Here is a 21,897-nt window from a genome sequence, read left to right as displayed (position 1 = left end):
CCAACATTTATATCCATGCAGGTAGCACCAATTTTTTTTTTTCACAAAAACTTTATTTAGGAAAAAAGTGCAACTAACAAACGGAGCACGTAATCAGTTACAAAAATACCAATTCCAAGTCGGGCGGGTGAAACAACACAGCACATGATCAGTTACAAAGATAATATCGCCCTGTTGAGCGAGTAAAGCCAACATTACAAAAGAATAGTATGAAACCAAGTCTTGTGAGAACATTTATCATAAGCGTAACTGGTACAACAAAATATGGGTTCATAACTTTCCATGTCCTCGCAGACCAATGGCTCCTGTCAGACCATTGGGAAAATGGTCTTTCAGAAGGGAAAAGGGGAAGTGCTGCTGCAGATGGGCATAGTGCTGGATCATTACAGGACTTGTGTTAGTATTTAGGGAGGGGGAGAGGAACAGCAACTGAAAGGGTTTTTTTTTTTTTTTTACTGTAATGCATAGAATACATTAAGGTAAAAACCTTAATATATTCTGTGCATTAAGGCAGTGGTCCTCAACACCGGTCCTCGGGGGCCCACTAACAGGCCAAGTTTGCAAGATAACTAAATTACATCACAGGTGATCTCATTTGCTGCTCAGTGATTGCAGCATTCTAGTCTGCATCTCCCCAAGGTAATACTTAAAATCTGGCCTGTTAGTGGGCCCCGAGGTCCAGGGTTGAGGACCACTGCATTAAGGTAAAAAATGCCACACTACCCATCCTACCCTGTCCTATGGATGTAGAAAGCCTGGCTTTGGAGTGCGCCCCTACAGGTGCCTCCATAGCACTCGCCTTGACTGCTCATTACAGGAGGCTCCCGGAGGAGGGAGAAGCTGACAGTGCTGGCAGGAGACAAAGAGCAGGTAGGTATTATCGCTTTTTCATTTTTTTTTTTAATTAACCCTTTAAGTGTCAAGTTTAAACTTTATTGCAAGCTTCCTTTTTTAACATCCCCTATTGATCATATTAAAATTAGCAAACACCTGTTACTTTCAGTGTTTTCTTTTTTTCGTAGATTCGGTCTGGAAGCCAGGAAAACCTTCTAGACGAAGTCATGAAAAGCTTGTCTGGCTCCGTTGAATTATCAGGATTACAGTCTCCGTCACAGCTGTCTCCTGGCCTAGCAATGGGTGACAGAAAGACTGGGAAAGCAGAGCAGTGTGCACGACCCACCACTCTGAAAAAAGAGGAGAATATGCGATTCACATTCCCTGTAGAGACAGTCATGCAATCTGTAGATGGAGACACTGCTCTAAGTCCAGGGATGGCGTGTACACAACGACAAACTAAAGAGCCCAGCCAATACGCCACCTTACCTCGTGCTAGCAGTGTAATCTCCACTGCCGAGGGGACCACACGTAGGACAAGTATTCATGATTTTTTATCCAAAGACAATAGGTCACCTGTATCAGTTGATCCATCACCGACACGAGAAGATGCTCCATCTTTATCGAGTGAGTACAGTAGAGTCAAGCCGCTACCTAATATTCTCTCCAGCATACCCTTTCCGTGTATGGTTAGCAATGATCCTCAACATGGTTCAGGTTGTGGTGTCGTTTGCCATAGAAAAAGTAGCATATCAGAGGGGACCAATATCATATCCTACACTTCACCATGCATGTCTTGCCCATACCTATCCCTCAACCCTAATTTGGTGAGTAGCATCAGTGGACCACCTGGAGATAGACAGTTTAGTGTTCCATCTACTCAATGGCAAGATTGTCCAAAGTCAAATAATCATGTACTGAAAACAAGTGAATGTTCCAACCCCCAATGTCTACATAGTAGTGAAGCGGAGTCTACTTTACTAGTGTCGGAAGATAATCAAAGTATTTGGTATGAATATGGTTGTGTTTGATTTTAGAACAATGGAGAACCACTCTTGTTGTCCAGAGCATTGTATTCGTATGACAAAATGATTTGTCTTGGAATTTGGGCAACAAATCTTTCTTCCTTTAGACTCAGTTGTTGGAAGACAATGGAGCAATACTCAGATATTGTAAGGAGGTAGTTGTAGGATTCAGACATTTTTGTACAGCCACTGCATGAAACACCTCTCCTTTTGTCCGTTCATTAAGCATGCCTAGCCCAGCTGTCCTCTGTGTGCTAACATGTGGCAGAAAAAGTGATACTCAACCTAAAACTGTCAGAATATGGGACATTATTTTTTCTTATAATATTAATAAGTACTCTTACCCAATGCCTTGCAGATACATGCATTTAATCTACTGGAATAAAATGTACATTGCAGAGTCAAACTAAGTAGCTCACTCAGGTGGGCAAGAAGAGGGGAACTTTGGTCACCATAGGTTCATAATCATTCCAGAAAGAATCTTCAGATTCATGACCATGTCATAGGTAAAAGTCAGTTCCATGGTACTCCAGTTCCCATAGGATGCTAACCGCGGCAATTTTGTTGGATCTCACTGCATGCCTGAGTCCCTGTGTTCACAGCCATCTGGTTTTTCGGGTCCCTCCCCTCATTGATTGGCCACCAAGAGGGGTAGTTTACATCTCACCAATGGAGCCCTACATCACGCCAAGTGCCATGGAACAGACCTTTACCTTTGACACGGCCAGGATTCTGAAGATTCTTTCTAGGTTGTGAAGCTATGGAGGGCAAAGTTCCTCTTCTTGTCCACCTGAGTGTTCTACTTTTATTGACTCTGCAGTTTACCATAAGGCTCTGCTGGCTAGGTTACAAGCACTGGTGTTCTGGACTACCATCCACTCCAGTAGGGGTGTTCACGCTGGGACATTCAGTGTAATAAAACATACAGTAACCCCTACAAACACATGATCCTGATGAGCTTCCCATCCAAATATTCTTTAGTTTTCCTGGTGTTTGACAAGTGTACCAGGTGGATCAGCACCTCTGTTCACAATTCATAAATTTATTTTGCATGACACATGTACCGTCCATCTATATGTAATATGTTGCATCTTACTAGTCTTTAGATTTGGTGGCTGTATTAATTTTCTTTTTAAACAAGCCCTTAGGCTTTTTTTCCTTTATTTTCACCTGGTTCCCAATGATCATACACCTCCTCTTCCTGGGTGGCCATGCTTGGTCACTCCACTGTATCAATGGAGGAGGCCAAGGTTGTCACCCGATTTGGATTTTAAATGCCTTTGATCTTAATTAAATAGGGGGTGGGAGACCTGTAGTCCACAGAAGAAAGATAACATTGTTTGAGCTTTTAGTTCAGCTTACAGGAATTGACAGTTAGGGCCCTTCCACACAGGCGATCCAATTAGGTCCACCTGTCAGTTTTTTAGGCAGACTTGATCGGTTGGTCCATGCATTCTTATTGACCAGTGGGTATAAACGGACTTTACACCAAGCTACCTCCGGATCCAATAAGGCCTGCTATAAAAATGGAGGAGGACAGTGTCCTCTTCCATTTGGGCGGACCAGATCGGAAACAACCTAGCGTAAACAGACAGTGGGGTTTGTTTACTCCCGGCTGTCCAAAGAGCAGAGCTGGGTCTGTCCTTGTTCACTCTGCATAAATAGAGCAGACACAGACCTGTCATTATTATTTATTATTATTATTATTATTATTATACAGGATTTATATAGCGCCAACAGTTTGTGCAACGCTTTACAATATGACTGTCATCCGCCTGCTCTGATCAGCAGGGGATCTGTGAGCAGAACCCCTGCTGATAGGAGCGGAATCCACCCTGTGTGAAAGGGCCCTAATACTGTACTTTTGGCAACATCAGCTGGTATTTTTCTGTAAATGTTCAAAATGTTCTGAGCTTGACTAATGAGGACTAATGAGAACTAATGCAGCTACCACATGCAAGGACTTGCAAGCTGAAATATATTTTACATTTTTGTTCTTGGGTTTTTAATGTGCTTCCTGTTCTCCTAGATGTCAGGGTGCTGGACTCTCTAGCATGGTCAACAAAGTTGCTGGCAGCTTCTAAACAGGACTGCTGCCTTCAAAACATCTGATAATTACAGAATAAGAAAACTCTACCAAGAGATATATGTAGGCTGGCAGGTCTGACTGGTAAACTGACCATCCGGCTTCCAACAGCCCCTGATTCACAAACATGGAAGTATACAGACTCACTTCACTAGCTACATACTTGTTCTGGGTCACCGCCAGCACCATGTTTATTACTACAGGTTTAATAAAAGCATATTTCTCTAGTGAAGGGCACCAAAAGAAAGAAAATAGAAAACCAGAGCTTGCAGGGTCCCCCAATAGTATACCCCAGTGATTTACATATTTTATTATAGTAAGATCCTATTTAATCCAGCAACTCTTAAAGGAAACCCTGCCCAATTGGATTGTCCCAGAGTTTTGGAAAATATTAACGTAGCTACATCACAATACAGACAAATGACTTTGTATAGTCATACGAGGTTATATTATGGACGGAGGTAGACAAAAAAAGCAGAACTAGAAAAGTGCTGAAAAAAGTGGTTCCTGGGCTTAATGTTAGATTTATACATGAGACAGAGCCTCAGGTTAGCAGATTACAGCCAATTAAGCTTGCCATGTTTGTTACAAACTAATTCTATAATTTCCTTTACCTCTACCAACAGGCATGTAGCCCAAGGGGTCTGTTTGATTGGATAGTTTAGGTAGGTCCTCTTATTACATAATGGGGTTTCTTTACTAAACTGGAGAGTGCAAAATGTGGTGAAGCTCTGCACAGAAACCAATCAGCTTCCAGGTTTTTTTTTTTGTCAAAGCTTAATTGAACAAAATGAAGTTAGAAGCTGATTGGCTACCATGCAGAGCTGCGCCAGATTTTGCACTCTTCAGTTTTAGTAAATCAGCCCCAGTATTGGTATTCAAAAGTTTCATTTAATATTGCACAGTCAGATTGTATTGTGCATGGTGAGTGTTTGGAACAAGTGCTGTCAGCGAGGCATTGCATACTAGCTCAATCCACAAACCACTAATGCCTGTGGTGCACTAGAATAGGGGTTTAGGTTTTAATCTGATCAATTTAAAATAGACATTTTAAATGAGAAATAAGACATGAGTTTTGTAAATGGAGTGCAATGAAGATACCAACAGAGTTACAAAAAAATATTTTTATTCATTAAAATTTTGTATACATGTAAGGTCAATATATTGGGCCATCAGATTGTGAATGGGAATGCTGGTAATCAAGTAGACCCCCACAAACAATACAATATTAATAAACTGCTATTCTTTTTTAATGGAGTTATTTTATTTTAGCGTTCTGATGTTAATGTTGAGTACCACTGTTCTGTCAATGTGCGTTTTTTTTGTCATGAATGTGTATGTGCATGTTAGGGGTGTTGCATGCGCTAGCAGAAATCAGCATAGATCCAGGCTAGGAGACCTACAGAAATAAACACTTATCAAGCTGCTGTAAAAATTATTTGGTTATTTCAAAAAAACGGTTGTGTTCGATATATTTTCATGCTTCGATCAGTGGTGCTGTTTTAATCCTCTTTATGGTAAACAGCTACAACAGTGCTACTAAATTTTAGGGTCAAGAACAATAAAATATTTTTTTTTTTTCAATAGTTTTTATTGAAATATGTAAAAAGATAACCAAAGAACATAAGATATCAAGGCAATCGAACAATAAGGGTATACAAGACTCATCACTTAACACAGTGTAAGAAGTACAGTCTTGGCATCTTGATGTTAAGAGGGTCTAGGATGTTGATGACACAATAGATGGTTGAAATACTCACAGAAGGATGTAAGGAATGAGCTGATTAGGGCTGAGATCCAAATAAAAGCGGGAACCAATTTCTCCGGGGCACCCCAAAAGGGAACATGCTGTACCCCAGAGAAAAATCGGCTGAATGAGTCGCGATAGTTACAGGAAGGAGACCAGCCTCAGTAGACCAGGTGTCAAACATGGAGAGATAGTTTGATGAGCCAAAAACTACCAGATAAATGGAGGTGAGTAAACAATATACACGCCTTGCGAACAGGATTAAAAGGATAAAAGGACAGAGAAAGTAGAGAAAAAGAGTTTGAGGGGAGAAAGGGAAGAAACGAGGATCCCATGGTCCGGGCCCACCCTGCCAAGTAGTAGCTAGTAAAGGAGAGTCCGCCAGTTGGATCCTGTTTTAAGTGTTGGTTTTAATGCCATCGCCCGTGCACCGCGACTTCGGCGCGGCTTGCAACGACTTCACATAATGGAAGTCAATGCAAGTCGCTCCGACTTTGCAAAAAAAAAGGTGCAGGAACCTTTTTCTAAGTCGGAGCGACCTTAAGTCGCTCCTATTAGAACGGTTCCAATTGTACAGCATGGACCGATACTTGTGAGGCGACCAAGTCGCCTGACAAGTCAGAACAGTGTGACGTTTGTAAAGGTCACCCAGGGTTCCCAAATAGACTCGAACTTTTCCCTAGAATCATCCAAAAGAACAATAAAATATTTTAAGGAAACGTATACTTTTGTATGTAATTTTTATAAATTTTACAAAAGTAAGCATTCTAAAAAATGTATTTTCTTATGAGGTAATTGTAACCCTTTTGTAAAATAGTTTTTAGGACTTAACAAAATATAACTACACAAGGCTGCAGGCCCCATCCATTTTTCAAGGTCACTGAGCTCCATAGTTCATTCATTCATAGTTGAGGATACACGATTTCATATAATGTACTTATAGATGTAGACTGTAAAGGGAAAAGATTGTTGACCTTCAAATGTCTGCTGGATTGTGTGCAAAGGCTTTTGTGTTGGATGGCGGGGCTAAATCAAAAATTGAAAAAAAAAGTTTATTAGGTGTTCAGATTGTATATCCTGTTAATACAGAAATATTGGACCATAACAATGGGGTGTAATATAAAAAAAAAAATAAAAAAAACCCTCATGGACAACTGAGCACCAATATTTTTTCCATTAGTAGGAACTGAAGCCAGAACCTTTTTTTTTTTTATTTTGGATAGAATAGAGGAGGGTTATAACTTTCTTTTTCTTTTTTTTTTTGCCATCTCTGTCCCATTGGGGAGATTTCCCTTTACTTCCTTCCCTTAGCTACAACAGAAAGTTGCCTCCAAAGTGAAGGATATCCCCTCTTGTTAACAGAACTATAGTCCCCATTGGAAGACTTCCCCTCTATTCCTATTCAGATGACAATTTGGGATTTTCTTTTGCTTTCACTCTTGGAAAATAATGATCACAAAGACAAATACAGGCGGTCCCCAGGTTGCAAACAAGATGGGGTCTGAAGGTTTGTTATTAAGTTGTATTTGTTTGTAAGTTGGAACAGTCACATTTTTTTAAGTGTAGCTCCAGCCAGAAAAATAATTACGTTTTTTGGATAGCATTGGGAAGGGTTAACACCCCTGTAACTTTTGTTTTGCGGTCTGTGCCCCTGTTCAGAAGATTTCACTCCACTTTCTGTCTCTATGATAATTAGATTTTGAAAATTTTGGGTTGTTGGGGAATCAAGGATTGGTGATAAATCTTCAGTGGAGAAACCTTTTTCCCATAATAACTCTTCCAGAAGTGAATTTCCCTTTCTAGGGGGAAATTTCCTCTCACTTCCTGTTGTCTCCCTCCGTTTGTAAGTAGGAGTCGTTTGTAAGCGGAATGTTTGTAACCCAGGGACTGCCTGTAGGGTGAATCTCTTATGCAATCTCTTATTGCACTTTGCACCAATTTACACCAAAGGTGATATCTTAAAGTTGAACTTTAGAAAATGGTTAGTTCCACTCTAAAGTTACCAATTGTGGTGTCTATCCCAAAACCGAATATGGAAAAATAATTCCACAAAAGGGAAGACATGGGGAACGGGACGTTGCGACACCAGAAAATTATATTAGTAGTAATAATAGGAAGTGTGGATGCAAAGTAGTTAAAATTATATTTTTATTTAAATCAATTTAAAATAATTATTTTAGGTTGAAATAATGCTGATATAACAGCTGACAATTAGAGATATACAAAAAAAAGTGCAGTTAAAAAGTGCATACATTGGAGTATAACATAGAATATAGACAGAAAAACTTTAACAGAGAACTTTTTGTCCCACTTAGTTTGGCATGGTTAACACTCCAAAGAACCCCTACGCGTTTTCGACCTTCTGGGACTTTACTCATAACAACTTGATAAAAAAAATGTTCTTTAGCAAGGAACATGCATTCTACATTAATTATGCTACCGAGATTAGATGGTGCTGTAAATAACCTCCAGCATTGCTCCTGTTTCTTCCTCCTGGAGGCTGCCATTGTGCTGAACCCCAGAGCCCCTGAATAGCAGTAAATCATAAAGCCATGCATTTAACAGTTTCAAATAGCAGTCACATTCCTGGAATGCTAGTATTGCTAACTGTCACATTTCTCAACCAAACTGTCAAATCATCAAATGGCTGGTGTCATAACTGATCACATGCGCAGAACCATGGCAGTTGCAGATAAAACAGAAGCAGCTTCCTTGGCTGTAAAGGATAAGAGGGCTTAATTCTGCTTTAACCACTTAAGCCCCGGAAGATTTTACCCCCTTCCTGACCAGGGGGTATTTTGCGATTCGGCACTGCGTGACTTTAACGGACAATTGCGCGGTCGTGCGACGCTGTACCTAAACGAATTTGACATCCTTTTTTTCCCACAAACAGAGCTTTCTTTTGGTGGTATTTGATCACCTGTGCGATTTTTTGATCACGCGCTATAAACAAAAAAAGAGCATCAATTTTGCAAAAATAACAATATTTCTCTAGCGCTCATTGACAGACGTAGTCCTCAGTGATACAGCACCTTCGGGTTATGTTGCCTCCACAGGAGCAGGACTAGACAGGAAATTAAAAAGCTCTGGCCACACCCTAGGGGCAGTCCCAGAGGGTATATCCTCTCTCTCTCTGCCTCAGCAAATCAGTTATTTTCTGTCTAGTTAGGAGTAAGGACCTAGATACCTTGCTGGGATCTTAGGTCCTGGCAAGATTTTTTTCTTAAAAGATTTTTTAGACAGCTTTTTTTCTCCAGTGTTCCTGTGAGATCTTCAAGCAAGAAAGCTGAACTGGGCGACGGGCTGGATGTTGAGATCCGGTGGTCACCCCAGTTCAGCCTACGAGCGCGTGCAGGCCATAGCTCCGCGCTGGGTCGGCCGCGACAAAGTCCCATTAAAGGACTGACCCCGCGAGTTAAACGTCTCGCTGAAACGCCAAAGACCATGAGTCACGGCGTCCATATCGGTCGACAGCCCTCCCGCCCCGGTGGAGAGGGGTACTGTCAGGAGTTGGTGCCCGCCTGGTTCCGGTATGGTGAGTAGTATGTTCCCCCTTTTCCCCTGACGGGTCTTGTGGTGAACGCGGGCCCCTCTCTGTATGGTAAGATAGAGTCCCTCTCTATCCTATAAATGACACAGATCCTCCTACTTTGAGTGTGATTTTATGTGCAAAAAGCCAGGAGGCTTGGTTTGGGAGCTAACAATCTAATTGTATACATGTTAAAAAGATTGTAATCAGTGGCATTCTGGGAATCTTACGGTGATAAGAATAAGCTACCTACCAGTCAGATACCACGGACATGTAGACTGCCTTCCTAATCAGATCTCCAGCTATTAGCAGGCCTCCCGAATGGCCATGCGGTCCGCCAGGGCCGGTACCGCCAACCACGCCAAATCCCCATGCAGAGTGAGTGTTGTGTGCCCTGCAGCACACCGCTATTCAGTACAGGCCGCCGCCATTTTTTTTGCTGGATCGCACGAGCCGCCATTTTGGCGTAGCCTCGTGTCTCCAGCATGGGGGCGGCCATGTTTGAGGTGATCCAAACACCTCGTGGAGCTAGGGGAGGCGCCGGAAGGCGTGCAGAGGGGCGGAGCCGCCTCCTTTCTTCCTGGGCAGCCAGCCAAAAGACTTCCTGTTTGTCAAGACAGCGCTGTAACCTGTTGCAGTTAAACTCTGAGCATCAAGTGGTGAGCCTGGGGGTCTATCTCTCTCTCTCTCTCGATCGATAGGGATCCCTAGCAGGTAACACTAAGGGGCTTTTTGTGGCGCTGGGGGTCTGAAAAAAAGAAAAAAAAAAAAAGTTTTTTAATTTTGAATTATATTATCCAGGAAAGTGACTGGAATTATCATGGACCCTGCCACACATATTCCCCCACCTGTTTCCCTCGAGGGGGCCACGGGACCCGCCGGTGCACAGAGTGTAGAGTCATTTACAGCAATTTTGGAGTCTATGGTGGCTCGGGTGGAGGCGGCCTGTCAGGGACGGGGGTCAAGGAAGCGACCCCCGCCTACCCCTATACTATCTGACACCTCTGACTCAGATTCAGAGATGGTCACTGCAGTTGCAGGTTCCTCTGCAAGGGCTGTTGTCTCAGGTAAAGCCCCCTCAGACAGTGAGGAGGACGCTTCTTCTCCCGCTATAATTCAGGAAGAAGCATTGGTGGACGCACTAGTTGTGGCAGTGCAGGAAACCTTAAAACTTGAGGCTTTACCGGCAGAGGCAACTGAAACAGAGATTCCTTTTGGTACTAATAAGCCCATCAAAACGGTGAAGGTTTTTCCTGTACCCAAGTGTTTCGGTAATCAGATTAAAGGAGAATGGGAGCATTCTAAACGTACCTTTACTATTTCCAAGCGTATTGCTAGACGCTATCCGTTTGAGGAATCCATCATTAAGAAATGGACGGTACCACCAGTGGTGGATCCACCTATTTCCAGGCTGAATAAAGCCACGGTTATCCCAGTGGAGGACACTTCGTCCTTTAAGGATCCGGTGGATCGAAAGATGGAAGCAGAGTCCCGCACCATCTTCTCTCTGATAGGGTCAGCATTTAGACCAGTAATTGTTATTGGTCTAGTTTCCCAGACACTTACGGAATGGGCGAGAATGGTACGCCAAGACCTTAGGGGAAAAGATATTCCCCAGGAGACATCTGATTTGATGGAACAGATTATACAAGGGCTACAGTTTATCTGTGACGCAGCCTTGGACACTACTCCCTTATTAGGGCATGCATCTATGTCAGCGGTGATCCTCAGACGTGTGCTGTGGTTAAAATGCTGGTCAGCTGACCTAGGTTCCAAAAAGACCTTGACAAATCTCCCTTTTCAGGGGAATCGTCTATTTGGGGCCAACCTAGATGAAATCATTAAGGATGCCACTGGGGGCAAGAGCACTTTTTTGCCACAGGCTGCTAAAGCTAAGGGACCTCGCAACAAGCGAGGACCTTTCTTTACCGCCCATAAAGGGCGCCCGGCTGGTACTAGCGGGAAAGGCAAGACTCCTCCAGGAGGGTTCAAGAAGGGCTGGTCGGACAAGCAGAGGACCAACCCAGCCAAACCCGAAGCAAAGGAGTACACAGCCTGAAGGTGCGCCCCCACCCGGTTTCAGGGTGGGGGGACGTTTTCACCGGTATTCAGGACATTAGATCGAGCTTCAACCACTACTACCGGTGCGATTCTTCCCTTCCAACATTTAAGTACTACAGGAAGCGGTAGTTACCGTTCCCTGAATAGATCTTTTCCTTTACCTTTTCCTAAGATTAGTCCCTATACCTCACAGGAATCGGATCTGGTTGACCAGATAGGCCAAGTAGCCTCTAGTCGGGTGACTTCGGTCCCTGAGGTTCAACCCGTAAAGATCACCCTTCCTGATAACAATCAGGTATCTGATAAATGTGTGGGAACAGAAAACGACCAGACTTTCTCGGATGGTCGGGGCCAGATACCTCTAGGGACGCCTGGTTCAGATTCTATCAGCGCCAGTGGTCCTAGAAATTCTAGGCTGGCCTCCTCAAGCCGGCCTGGCCGACTTGGACATGCTAGTCGCAGACGTTCCGTGGGAACTTCGTCTCAGGGAGTGTCTGTGGTCTCAAGGACCAATTTACCATCATGCTTTACAGTCGCTGGTTTTAATGGCCTGGCCATCGAGACCCAAGTACTGAAGGACAGAGGTTTGTCTACTTCAGTCATTCCTACCCTTATTAAAGCAAGGAAAGTGACTTCCAGCAAGGTCTATTATCACACATGGAAGACTTATATTGCGTGGTGCGAATCTTTAGGATTTCCTCCACGTACCTATTCGGTGACTCGAATATTGGCCTTTTTGCAACAAGGGGTTGAGCAGAAGCTAGCCTTGAGCACCATCAAGGGTCAAGTTTCAGCATTAGCAATCTTCTTTCAGAAGCCTTTAGCTACCAAGTCCTTGGTGCGGAATTTCATCCAGGGGGTGCGGCACCTGGCTCCACCAGTCCGCGCGCCCTTACCGCCCTGGGATCTTAATTTGGTTTTGTCGGTTCTACAGAAACCTCCTTTTGAAAACATCAGGGAGATTCCCTTGCTTACTTTATCCCAGAAGGTGGCCTTCTTGGTAGCTATTACTTCTGCTCGCAGGGTGTCAGAACTGGCTGCATTATCATGCCAGTCACCATACCTAGTGATTCATAGGGATAAGGTAGTACTTCATCCTAAGCCATCTTTTCTTCCTAAGGTGGTTTCAGATTTTCATCTGAATGAAGATATTGTACTACCTTCCTTGTGTCCTCAGCCCAAGCATCATCGGGAACATGCGTTGCATTCCTTAGATGTGATTCGGGCAATCAGGGTATACCTGAAAGCTACGGAATCATTCCGTAAGACGGATTCACTTTTTGTGATCACGGATGGCCCCAGAAAGGGTTTGCCTGCATCTGCCGCGACCATTGCCAAATGGATTAGACAAACGGTGGTACAGGCTTATTCTATTAAGGGTCAGAGTCCTCCGTTCCCTGTTAGGGCGCACTCCACTCGAGCGCTCAGTACTTCTTGGGCCTTTCGCCATCAGGCGTCAGTGGTCCAGGTATGTAAGGCGGCCACCTGGTCGTCGGTACATACCTTTACAAAATTCTATAAAATTGATGTGACGGCATCGGCAGATGCCTCATTTGGCCGCAAGGTTTTGCAGGCCGCAATTTGAGGAGACCGGTGGTCTACCTCGAGGGTTTTTTCTGTTTGAAGAAAAAAAAAAAAAAAAAAAAAAGATTTTTTTCTCTTTTTTGTTGAGTCTCATCATTAAGGATGAGCATTGTAAACTTCTAGTTGGCACCGGTTGGGCCTTCTAGATTGGGATTTGATTTTCATTTTCCCACCCTTCATTTGTGATACTGCTCTGGGACGTCCCGAAGGTGCTGTATCACCGAGGACTACGTCTGTCAATGAGCGCTAGAGAAAAATGGATTTTTGTAAAATCTTACTGTAAAATCCTTTTCTCTTAGCTCATTGACAGACGTAGTCCCCGCCCCTCTGTTTTTTTGAGTTGGGTTGGGTTAAAATCTCTAAAGAGATTTCTCTGCTTTTTCACATAACTGATTTGCTGAGGCAGAGAGAGAGAGGATATACCCTCTGGGACTGCCCCTAGGGTGTGGCCAGAGCTTTTTAATTTCCTGTCTAGTCCTGCTCCTGTGGAGGCAACATAACCCGAAGGTGCTGTATCACCGAGGACTACGTCTGTCAATGAGCTAAGAGAAAAGGATTTTACAGTAAGATTTTACAAAAATCCATTTTTTTCAAATTTTTTTATATGAAATTCCCCCCAAAAAAAAAGTAAAAATCAAAATTTTTTAAAATTTTCGGCCAATTTGTTTTATGCTACATATGTTTGGTAAAAAAAAATAGCAAAAAGCGTATTTTGATTGGTTTGCGCAAAAGTTATCGCGTTTACTAACAAAGGGAAAGATTTTTGTCATTTTTGTTGTTTTTTTTTTAACGCGTAATGGCGGCGATCTGCGATTTTTTTTTTTTGCGGTACTGCAACATTGGGGCGGACAGATCGGACCCTTGACTGACATTTGTGACACTTTTGGGGTTACCAGTGACATTTCTACAGTAATCAGTGCTATACATATGCACTGTTACTGTAAAAATACACTGGTTGTGAAGGGGTTAACTTTATTTGGGAGGGAGGGGCTGTGTGTATCCCTAGGGGCGTGCTTTCTACTGTGATTGGCTGTGGCTTGAGCTGTAAGGACACTGATCAACGGATCTACATACTAGATCCGTTTGATCAGTGTCTTTACAGCGAGGAGAATGACAGGTGGCTTGTTTACACAAGCTGCCTGACATTCTCCCTCTCCCCCGCCGATCGCCGAGTGACCGGCGGACATCGGGTCCGCCGGTCACACGCGCGGGGGGGTCCGTGACCACGCGGGAGCGCGCCTCCGGGGCGCGCGCTCGCTCCCTAGACCCTCACAAGCTAGTGACGTAGCCCTACGTCACTTTGCCTGTGAGGGGCTGACCGCCGACGTAGATCGGCGTTAGGCAGTCGGCAAGTGGTTAAGGCTTATTCGCAGATTGGCCTCTAAAAATGGAAAGCAACTGAGTGTATTCAAATAAGAGTGAAGTAGTGTATTGCTGGATTTTAAACAGTATAGGAACTCATTTTTTCTTTTTTACATATCTATACCTGCAAAATGGGCCAGCCTGAAGGGATCTAGCTGGGGGATCTATAGGGGACTTAATTTTCTGACTAAAGTTCCACTTTAAATCTAGATGACCTATGGTTCTTCACAGGTTTTGAATACTTCAACCAATAACTGCCATAATTCCCAACTCTGTTCTTGAATACCTGGGATCTTTGATCTGTGTGTTACTATGTGTTGAAGCTGTGATCTTTTCATAATGGTCCCAGCAGATATGCAGAGCCAGGATTTCAAGAGATCTTACCACTGAAGTCCACAATAGACTTAAATAAGCCTCCAGCATCTACCTAAACTTACTTTGGTGGACTGACCTTCTAAAGCAATCCTTTCCATGCCATACATTTTGTAAACCTGCTTAAGAAATATAGGAGTAGAGAAATTGATGCCTTGCCTATCTCTTGCCTCGCTGTTGGTTGCTGAGTATTTTGTTGCATACTTTTTACAGGTATTTATATAGTAACAATTTAAACAGCACTTCACATTCACATAAATCTCTGCCCTCAAGGAGCTTATAATCGAAGATCCCTATCTCCCATACATACAGGGCCCCCAATAGGGGGGTACCACCAGGCCTCCTGTAGGGGGCCCAGACAACAGGAGTATCAGTGCAGCGGAATGGGAGGAAAATTACAGAACAATGCGCTGTCTTGTGTGTCTCCCTCCAGCAGCTGAAAGCTGTTTTTCCCCCCTCCGGCTTTCAGCTGCTAGAGTGAGAGATACAGACAGAGCGCATTGTTCTGTAATTTTCTTGCTGTCCTGCCGCACCAACCCCCCCTCCCTGGGCTGCACACATCGAATTCTCCAGTGTACCCGGTCACACGGTCCTCCCACCCACAGCACCACCAGCTTCCCTCTCCCCCCGGACTACTGCGGGTGAACAAGAGGGTGAAGGGACCGGTAAATATGTCATTTACTGGCCCCTTCCTTTTCTGAATTGGACACAGTGAGGGATGGGTACCGATCGCCCCTGTGTCTATTCCCAACTGAAGCATAGTAAACTGTGTTTACTATGTTTCAGTTTATGAATGAACAGGGGCCTCTGTGTCCTCTTCATTCATCTTCAGTGCAACCGAGGCTACAGAGAAAGGAAATGAAGAATCAGTGTCCTCAATTCCTTTCTCTGTCTCAAAGGTGAGATGTCGGGGGTCTGTGTAGATCGCTGATATTTCATCCAAAGCCCCCAACCCAAACCCTCGACCGCCACCCGGGAAAGCAAAAAGTAAAAAATTGTACAAAAACATTTTAAAAATATAAAAAAAAATATGCAAAAAAAAAAAAAACATTTAAAAAATTGGAAACATTTTTAAAAAATGTAACATTTTTGTAATTTGGGGGTAGGCTGTACGGGGGCCCCATGATTTCTAACAGCAGCCTGCCTGTTGTTCAAACTGAAGACCCTAGTGTTGAAGGCAGGAATGCAAACCACTACGCCTTTCATATTTAGGAACTGATAGCGGTCCTACTCCAGGTTTAGGTTTTATTACCCCTGGTTTCTTGGATATCAAGGCTCTGAAGAACATAATGGGAAGTTCATGCAGGGTGCCTTCTCTTCTCTACTTTGCTTTTGAAGTTTACAAATGTTATTGTTTGGAAAGGGTTGCTTTAAAAACCAGCATAAAGTGTAACTTACATGGTGTGCAAATTCAGTAAAATAGTAAAGCATTCTTCCCAGAACCTAAGAAAACAGTTTAGAGGATTGCATCCCATCAATTAAATACATTTACTGAACAGCTGAAAATGTATGAAATCCTCTAAATCTGGGCACATACATTATGATCTGATTGTACAAGCTCTCTTTATTCACCAACAGCTATGTAGTAGGATGGCCTACCTGATTGGATATAAACAGGGCCGTCTTTAACACAGGGCAAAAGGGCAGCTGCCCTGGGTCCAGTCATTATTGGGGGGCCCAAAGCAGCTGCCCCTTGAGCCCACACTGCCTGCTATTAGGTAATAAGTGGTTTTGGGAGGGCCCAAGAAAATATTTGCCCAGGGTCCAATCAATATTAAAGACGGCCTGGATATAAATTGAATGGATGATTTGGGTAGGCTCTGCCCTTGCATAGCTGTTGCTAAATACAAAGGAGATTGTAAAATCAGATGGTAATGCGTGGCTAGCTTCAGATAGCATTTAAATGTAAAACATTGATTGATTGAATAAAATGGTACAGAGAGGAAATGGGAGTGCTATCATCACCCGGTCAAAAAAAAAAAATGGATTACTACTCTGATCACAATAAACTAAAATCTGATTGGTTGCTGTGGGATTCTGCATTATTACTACCATTTGTACTGTCTTATTGAATAAGTCCAAGTGTGTTTTCTAAGATAACACAGGGTATGATTTATGAAAATGTGAATAAAGCAATGATTTGGGCAACTAAACCCACCGTTGGCAGTGCCTTCATTTTACCCAGTTTTTATATATCAGATCCTTATTGCAAAGAGCAGTCATGTGCAGTTACCCATATCAACCAATCGTGGCTCAAATTTCACCAACACATGAGTAACTGCACATTATGATTCTAAGCATTATGCTAGATATACACTATATTACCAAAAATATTGGGACGCCTGCCTTTGCACACACATGAACTTTAATGGCATCCCAGTCTTAGTCCATAGGGTTCAATATTGAGTTGGCCCACCCTTTGCAACTACAACACATTTCGAGGAGTTCCTCTTCTTCAGAGCCACTAAAGAAGGAACTCCTTGAAACGCGTTAGCCCACGGGAGTCTTCAGTTTCTATTGTATCTGCACATGTTGATGCATTTGGATGGAACATGCAGAGATCTGTGATGTGCTTTTTACTATTGTAATTTCTCTATCGCTCATTGACATACGTAGTCCTCGGTGATACAGCACCTTCGGGCTATGTTGCCTCCACAGGAGCAGGACTAGACAGGAAATAAAATGCTCTGGCCACACCCTAGGGGCAGTCCCTGAGGGCACACCCCCCCCTCCCTCTGCCACAGCAAATCAGTTTTTTTCTGTCTAGTCAGGAGTAAGGACCTAGATACCTTGCTGGGATCTTCGGTCCTGGCAGGATTTTTTTCTTAAAAAGATTTTTTAGACCGCTTTTTTTCTCCAGTGTTCCTGTGAGATCTTCAAGCAAGAAAGCTGAACTGGGCGACGGGCTGGATGTTGAGATCCGGTGGTCACCCCAGTTCAGCCTACGAGCGCGTGCAGGCCATAGCTCCGCGCTGGGTCGGCCGCGACATAGTCCCACTGGAGGGACTGACCCTGCGAGTTAAATGTCTCGCTGAAACGCCAAGGACCATGAGTCACGGCGTCCGTATTGGTCGACAGCCCTCCCGCCCCGGTGGAGAGGGGTACTGTCAGGAGTTGGTGCCCGCCTGGTTCCGGTATGGTGAGTAGTATGTTCCCCCTTTTCCCCTGACGGGTCTTGTGGTGAACGCGGGCCCCTCTCTGTATGGTAAGGATGAGTTCCCCTCTATCCTATAACATGGCACAGATCCCCCTACTTTGAGTGTGATTTTTATGTGCAAAAAGCCAGGAGGCTTGGTTTGGGAGCTGACAATCTAATTGTAAATATGTTAAAAGATTGTAATCAGTGGCAGTATGGGAATCTTACTGTGATAATATAAGTATCCTACCAGTCAGAAGCCACGGACATGTAGACTGCTTTCCAAGTCAAGTCTCCAGCAATAGCAGGCCTTCCGACGGCCATGCGGTCCGCCAGGGTCCGGTACCGCCGACCAGGCTAAATCCCCATGTAGAGCATGTAGAGAAGAGGTTGTGATGCTCTGCAGTCACGCCGCTATTCGGTACAACCGCCGCCATTGTTTGCTAGATCGCACGAGGCCGCCATTTTGGCGTAGCCTCGTGTCTCCAGCATGGGGGCGGCCATGTTTGAGGTGACCCAAACACCTCGTGGAGCTAGGGGAGGTGCCGGAAGGCGTGCAGAGGGGCGGAGCCGCCTCCTTTCTTCCTGGGCAGCCAGCCAAAAGACTTCCTGTTTGTGAAGACAGCGCTGTAACCTGTTGCAGTGAACTCAAGTGGTGAGCCTGGGGGTCTATCTCTCTCTCTCTCGATCGATAGGGATCCCTAGCAGGTAACACTGAGGGGCTTTTGTGGCGCTGGGGGTCTGAAAAAAAAAAAAAAAAAGTTTTTTATTTAAGTTTGGATTGTATTTTCCGGGTAGTTACTGGAATAATCATGGACCCTGCCACACAAGTACCCCCACCTGTTTCCCTCGAGGGGGCCACGGGACCCGCCGGTGCACAGAGTATGGATGCATTTACAGCAGTTTGAGTCCATGGTGGCTCGGGTGGAGGCGGCCTGTCAGGGACGGGGGTCAAGAAAGCGACCCCCGCCTACCCCTATATTATCTGACACCTCTGACTGAGATTCAGAGACGGTCACTGCAGCTGCAGGTCCCTCTGCAAGGGCTGTTATCTCAGGTAAAGCTCCCTCAGATAGTGAGGAGGACGTTCATTCTTCCGCCATAATTCAGGAAGAAGCATTGGTGGACGCACTAGTTGTGGCGGTGCGGGAAACCTTAAGACTTGAGGTTTTACCGGCAGAGGCAACTGAAACAGAGATTCCCTTTGGTACTAACAAGCCCATCTAAACGGTGAAGGTTTTTCCTGTACCCAAGTGTTTTGGTAATAAAATTAAAGGAGAATGGGAGCATTCTAAGCGTACCTTTACTATTTCCAAGCGCATTGCTAGACGCTATCCGTTTGAGGAATCCCTCATTAAGAAATGGACGGTACCACCAGTGGTGGATCCACCTATTTCCAGGCTGAACAAAGCCACGGTTATCCCAGTGGAGGACACTTCGTCCTTTAAGGATCCGGTGGATCGAAAGATGGAAGCGGAGTCCCGCACTATCTTCTCCCTGATAGGGTCAGCATTTAGACCAGTAATTGTTATTGGTCTAGTTTCCCAGACACTAACGGAATGGGCGAGATTGGTACGCCAAGACCTAAGGGGAAAAGATATCCCCCAGGGAACATCTGATTTGATGGAACAGATTATACAAGGGCTACAGTTTGTCTGTGACGCAGCCTTGGATGCTACCCCCCTATTAGAGCATGCATCTATGTCAGCGGTAATCCTCAGACGTGTGCTGTGGTTAAAATGCTGGTCAGCTGACCTAGGTTCCAAAAAGACCTTGACGAATCTCCCCTTTCAGGGGAATCGCCTATTTGGGGCCACCCTAGATGAAATTATTAAGGATGCCACTGGGGGCAAGAGCACTTTCTTGCCACAGGCTGCTAAAGCTAAGGGACCTCGCAACAAGCGAGGACCTTTCTTTACCGCCCATAAAGGGTTCGCACGCCCGGCTGGAACAAGAGGGAAAGGCAAGACTCCTCCAGGAGGGTTCAAGAAAGGCTGGTCGGACAAACAGAGGACCGACTCAGCCAAACCCGAAGCAAAGGATTACACAGCCTGAAGGTGCGCCCCCACCCGGGTTGAGGGTGGGGGGACGTTTTCACCGGTATTCAGGACATTATATCGAGCATCGACTACTACTACCGGTGCGATTCTTCCCTTCCAACATTTAATTACTACAGGGAGCGGTAGTCACCGTTCCCTGAATAGATCTTTTCCTTTACCTTTTCCTAAGATTAGTCTCAATTCCCCACAGGAATCGGATCTGGTTGACCAGACAGACCAAGAAGCCTCTAGCCGGGTGACTTTGGTCCCTGAGATTCAACCAGGAGAGATCACCGTTCCTGATAGGAATCAGGTGTCGGATAAATGTGTGGGAACAGAAAACGACCAGACTTTGTCGGATGGTCGGGGCCAGATAGCTCTAGGGACGCCTGGTTCAAATCCCGTCAGTGCCAGTGGTCCTAGAAATTCTAGGCTGGCCTCGTCAAGCCGGCCTGGCCGACTTGGACTTGCTAGTCGCGGACGCTCCGTGGGAACTGCGTCTCAGGGAGTATCTGCGGTCTTGAGGACCAATCTACCATTGTGCTTTACAGTCGCTGGTTTTAATGGCCTGGCCATTGAGACCCAAGTACTGAAGGACAGAGGGTTGTCAGCTTCAGTCATTCCTACCCTTATTAAAGCAAGGAAAGCGACTTCCAGCAAGGTCTATTATCACACATGGAAGACTTATATCGCGTGGTGCGAATCTTTAGGATTTCCTCCACGTACCTATTCGGTGACTCGAATATTGGCCTTTTTGCAAAAAGGGGTTGAGCAGAAGCTAGCCTTGAGCACCATCAAAGGTCAAGTTTCAGCATTAGCAATCTTCTTTCAGAAACCTTTAGCTACCAAGTCCTTGGTGTGGAATTTCATCCAGGGGGTGCGGCACCTGGCTCCACCAGTCCGCACGCCCTTACCGCCCTGGGATCTTAATTTGGTTTTGTCGGTTCTACAGAAACCTCCTTTTGAAAACATCAGGGAGATTCCCTTGCTTACTTTATCCCAGAAGGTGGCCTTCTTGGTGGCTATCACTTCTGCACGCAGGGTGTCAGAACTGGCTGCTTTATCATGCCAGTCCCCATACTTGGTGATTCATAGGGATAAGGTAGTACTCCATCCTAAGCCATCCTTTCTTCCTAAGGTGGTTTCAGATTTTTCATCTGAATGAAGATATTGTACTACCTTCCTTGTGTCCTCAGCCCAATCATCATCGGGAACATGCGTTGCATTCCTTGGATGTGGTTCGGGCAATCAGGGTATACCTGAAGGCTACGGAATCGTTCCGTAAGACGGATTCACTTTTTGTGATCACGGATGGCCCCAGAAAGGGGTTGCCTGCATCTGCCGCGACTATTGCCAAATGGATTAGACAGACGGTGGTACAGGCTTATTCTATTAAGGGTCAGAGTCCTCCGTTCCCTGTTAGGGCGCACTCCACTCGAGCGCTCAGTACTTCCTGGGCCTTTCGCCATCAGGCGTCAGTGGTCCAGGTATGTAAGGCGGCCACTTGGTCGTCGGTACATACCTTTACAAAATTTTATAAAATTGATGTCATGGCATCGGCGGATGCCTCATTTGGCCGCAAGGTTTTGCAGGTCGCAATTTGAGGAGACCGGTGGTCTACCTCGAGGGTTTTTTTCTGTTTGAAAACTTTTTGTTGAGTCTCATCATTAAGGTTGAGCATTGTAAACTTCTAGTTGGCACCGGTTGGGCCTTCTAGATTTGGATTTGATTTCCATTTTCCCACCCCTCATTTGTGATACTGCTCTGGGACTTCCCGAAGGTGCTGTATCACCGAGGACTACGTCTGTCAATGAGCGATAGAGAAAAATGGATTTTTGTAAAATCTTACCGTAAAATCCTTTTCTCTTAGCTCATTGACAGACGTAGTACCCGCCCCTCTGTTTTTGAGTTGGGTTGGGTTAAATTCTCTAAACACTGCTTTTGTGACATAACTGATTTGCTGTGGCAGAGGGAGGGGGGGTGTGCCCTCAGGGACTGCCCCTAGGGTGTGGCCAGAGCATTTTATTTCCTGTCTAGTCCTGCTCCTGTGGAGGCAACATAGCCCGAAGGTGCTGTATCACCGAGGACTACGTCTGTCAATGAGCTAAGAGAAAAGGATTTT

At 44.8% G+C, this 21,897-nt stretch overlaps 1 protein-coding gene across 7 annotated transcripts in view; it reads left to right on the top strand.

The window, feature by feature from the left end:
- CCDC88A (coiled-coil domain containing 88A) overlaps nt 1–21,897 on the top strand; it is a 338,561-nt gene that overhangs the window by 303,680 nt on the left and 12,984 nt on the right. For 6 of the 7 annotated variants that reach the window (XM_082250173.1, XM_082250171.1, XM_082250170.1 and 3 more), the window contains one exon: nt 1,023–1,461. In XM_082250173.1, the coding sequence (XP_082106299.1) occupies nt 1,023–1,461 (439 nt within the window). Of the gene's footprint in view, nt 1–1,022; nt 2,253–21,897 lie in introns of those variants that run through there. The other variant, XM_082250168.1, reaches the window with a different exon arrangement.

The sequence above is a fragment of the Pelophylax lessonae genome, assembly GCF_965119305.1.
Source record: "Pelophylax lessonae genome assembly, chromosome: 3".
Taxonomy (NCBI): Eukaryota; Metazoa; Chordata; class Amphibia; order Anura; family Ranidae; genus Pelophylax; species Pelophylax lessonae.
This window is presented reverse-complemented; position numbering and strand designations above follow the sequence as displayed.